General features: G+C 65.7%; 1 protein-coding gene across 1 annotated transcript; it reads left to right on the top strand.

Annotated features, from left to right (window-relative positions):
• Window positions 1-6: 6 nt before the first annotated feature.
• DECR2 (2,4-dienoyl-CoA reductase 2) lies at window positions 7-3,570 on the top strand (the record flags this gene model as incomplete). The annotated part of the gene is made up of 6 exons (XM_035312452.1): window positions 7-96; window positions 1,625-1,760; window positions 2,058-2,182; window positions 2,647-2,740; window positions 3,038-3,142; window positions 3,318-3,570. Coding segments are annotated over 6 exons (768 nt in total), but the record flags the coding sequence as incomplete, so codon positions are not given.
• Window positions 3,571-3,787: the final 217 nt, after the last annotated feature.

Genomic DNA, 3,787 nt, shown 5'->3' with positions numbered 1-3,787 from the left:
TAGCTCCCTGACCCCCCCCAGCCACCCCTCCCTTTCTGTTTCAGGCACGGCTGCCGCACCGTCATCGCGAGCAGGAGCCTGCAGCGGGTGTCGGAGGTGAGCGCAGGGCACAGGGAGAGCCACGGACCCCCGAGACCCCTCAGACCCTCCCGCTGCCTGCCCTGCGTGGGGCTGGGGGCAGCCCGGGGGGGTGAGGGGGGGAAGGGGCCTGTCCCTGCCGCCCCATCCTCTCCCTCAGCTCCCAGCGCCCCAGCGGATGGTGTGGGCTGGGGGGGAGCTGCAGCCCCCGTGCCTGGCAGTAGGGCTCGCAGGAATTAGCTGCAGGAATCGTTCCCTTCCCCTGCTGGCCTCGGGAGCTGCTGTTCTCGTCGCCTGCAACAGGTCTGGCGCTGTGACGAGCGTTTTCTTGCCAGAGTTGAGCTCCGGAGCCTGGCGTTAACATCTTCTCGTCTCAAAGAGACGGAAGGAAACAAACCGCAGCGAGGGTTTGTTGGGAGCTGGCAGTGCCCGAGGTCAAACTTCAGACTCAGCCTCGAGTACGACAGCCCCCCGTGTGCTGAGAGGGGCTCCCTGAGCCCCAGCAGCTCAACTATCTTGTGCATTGAGGCAAAATGGAGGGTGCAGGGATTGAAGGATCCGTGTTAGGCTGTAGCTACCCCGTACGTGGCTGGGAGGGACAACCACCCACCCGTGTGGCTGACCCTGGGCTGGAATTTGGCTGGTTGCAGCTCGAGCTGTGAGGTAGCTGCGTGTTTCACTGAAATACAGCAAAGATCAAGCCCAGGAGTGAGCTGCTGTGACCCAGCTGCCTCCTGGAGGCGGTTAGTGCCATCGTTCCACATCCCCTCGTGCTCAGATGCCAGAAAACAAGCTGCAGAGCTCGGGAGCTTTTTGGCGCTGAGGGAAGGGAGCGCACAGGGCCTGGTTTCCCAGGGCCGTGACCCTCGGTGGGTGTGCTTGGCAGTCGGGGCTCCGAACTTCTCAAAGAACAGCCCGATGAGGCCGCAGGCACGCAGGACGTTGCTGGGTGTTGTGCGGGGCTCCAGCCCCGTGCTCGACGTCCTGGGCTGCTGGGGAGAGGCGTGCTCCTCGCAGGAGGGGTTCCAGGCGGCGGCTGGGTGGCAGGGCCGCCCCTTCTGCCTCGCGGGCAGAGCCCCCGGTGACGGCTGGGCAGCGTTTGCCCTTTCACCTCCTGATGTTTTGGATCTGAAGGTTGCTTTTGGCAGGACCTCGCTGGGGTCCGACCTTTGTACTCGCCCTGCAGAGTCCTCGCTCGGGACGTGCTGCGTGCGAGGTCGCTGGGGAGGTGGCTGGGCTTAGTGAGCCGTGGGGCAAAACATGCAGGAGCCTTCTCTGGCTCCCCCGGGTTCCCTGGCCGCACGTGGGCCGGGCTCTCCCCTCTCTCCTCTGCCCCAGGGTTGTTTTTTTGTTCTAAACACGCAAAGGCTGTGCTGGCTGAGGAGGCGCAGCCGTTTCTAGGACGGGACGTGGTGCGTCCGTGCGGGCAGTGCCTGTGTGTGCTGTGTGCTGCTCCCGCCTGCCTTCTTGCCAGCTGCGAGGTCTGGGTCTGGCCATCCCTGAAGAGCAGAGTCCTGGAAAAAATCCCACTTCTCCCTTCTTCCAGGCAGCAAAAAAGCTGGTGGCAGCCACGGGGCAGCAGTGCCTGCCTCTGTCCGTAGACGTCAGGCAGCCTCAAACCATCGTGGCCGCGGTGGACGAGGCGCTGAGAGAGTTCCAGCGCGTCGACATCCTGGTTAACGGTGAGCTGCCGGAGCGGGGAGGGCTGGCCCAGGCTGTGCTGGGGGGGGGGGCGTTCTGCACCTGGGCTGTGTCTGCCTCCTGCTGCTCTGCTCCGGGCAGCCGCCGCTGCGAGACCCTGAGAGCAGCGCGGAGGGGATGCTCCCGGAGCCCTGCGCCCCCAGTGCCACGAGCTGTTTATCGGGGCCGTTTCCGCGTCCCCTCCAACCCGCCCAAGCGGCGTTGCTCCCTGTCCCCTCACAGAAGCCCCTGACCTGCCCGATGTGCCCGTGCTGACTGAGCCCCCGCCTTGTTCTTAGGTGCTGCGGGGAACTTCCTGTGCCCAGCCAGCGCCCTGTCCTTCAACGCCTTCAAGACCGTGATGGACATCGACACCCTGGGCACCTTCAACACCTCCAAAGTCCTCTTCGAGAAATATTTCCGGGTAAGCGGCTCCTGGCAAGCGGGAGGTGAGTGGTGCCCAAACGCCTGTGGGACGCTCAGGGAAGCGTTCCAGGCTCTGTGTACGCAGCGCTGGGTGCCCGGGGCTGCGCCCCCTGCCCCGCTTGGGTCCCGTTCCCTCCTGGGGACCGCAGCCCCTCTGCGGGAAGCGGGAGCCGTGCTCCCAGTCCTGCCGGTCCCCAGCCACGGGGCTTTGACTTGCGTAGCACCTTCCCGTGCTCTGCCACCTGCCCGGGAAGAAGTAAACTGCTGCCCCTCTGCTTTCCCCTGGCCGTCACCTGCGCCTCCTACCTCCCTGGAAGGCTCCTGCTCGGCGAGGCCGGGGGATGCGTTAGCAGCACGGAGGAGGCCGTGCCCGCAGGCGACCTCCCTCCGAGCCCCCCCGTGCTCCTGCGTGATCCCTCATGCTGCTCCCTGCCTAACACCACGTCTTGTTTCCCTCCCCAGGACCACGGTGGGGTCATCGTTAACATCACGGCGACTCTGGGCTACCGAGGGCAGGCTCTCCAGGTGCACGCCGGCACTGCTAAGGCTGCTATAGGTACCTGAACGCTCCTCGCTGGGGCTCTGCAAGCTGCCCGGGGCCAGTAAGGAAGCTGCTGCTCCCTGGGTATTGGGATGGGAAAATCTCTGTGGGAGAGGCGAACAAGAAGCGGTGCGGGTGCTGTGCAGCGCTGACGTGCTTGGGTTTGGGGTGAGGCTCTTCTCTCACCTGGGCTGCTTCTTGCAGGGCCCTTTGCTCTTGGCCGCTCTCCCTGGCTTTTTGCCCCGCCGACAGCTGCAGGGACGGCTTCGCTCTCCGTGTCTCATTCCCCTTGTGCTCTGTTCCCCTTTGCAGACGCCATGACCCGACACCTGGCTGTGGAGTGGGGTCCCAACAACATCCGAGTGAACAGCCTGGCGCCAGGCCCCATCGCGGGCACCGAGGGCTTCCGGCGCCTGGGTAAGGCCCCGGGGCTGCTGCCTCTGCCCTGGCATCTGCCCGGGAGGGGACCGCCACAGACCACCAGTGCCACGCAGCTGGCGGGGCTTGGGGCGCTGCTGCTGGGCTGCCGGATGAAGTGGTGATGGGCAGGAGGTGCCGTGCTTGCAGCTGACTCCTTTCTCCCATCCTTCAGGTGGAAAATTTGCCGAGGAAGCGAGCCAGTTTGCCACGATCCCCCTTCACCGCGCGGGGAACAAGACGGAGATCGCCCACAGCGCGCTGTACCTGGCGAGCCCCCTCTCCTCCTACGTGACAGGCACCACCCTGGTGGTGGACGGCGGGAGCTGGCTGACCTCTGCCAACAACTTCCCCGCCTTGCTGGGTATTGCTTCATCCTCTGCTAAACTCTAGGTGACGTGCCTTTCCCCCTCTGTGGGATTAGAGCAGGGCTCGTGTCGCAAACCCTGTTGCCCCGTGCTGTAGGGGCGCGGCTGCCAGACCAGCGGGCATCGCGCTGCCTCCTTCCCCCGCCTCGCTCCCGTTGTGCCGGGCTCTGCCCCCGCTGAGGCCGCTGCCGGGCGGGCCACGTGTGCTGCAGCAAGCTGCTGGGGTGCTGGGCATGGGGCCTGGGCTGGGCAGCTGGGATCCCTGCCGAGCCCCCCC

The sequence above is a fragment of the Oxyura jamaicensis genome (genome assembly GCF_011077185.1).
Source record: "Oxyura jamaicensis isolate SHBP4307 breed ruddy duck chromosome 14 unlocalized genomic scaffold, BPBGC_Ojam_1.0 oxy14_random_OJ66500, whole genome shotgun sequence".
NCBI lineage: Eukaryota > Metazoa > Chordata > Aves > Anseriformes > Anatidae > Oxyura > Oxyura jamaicensis.
This window is presented reverse-complemented; position numbering and strand designations above follow the sequence as displayed.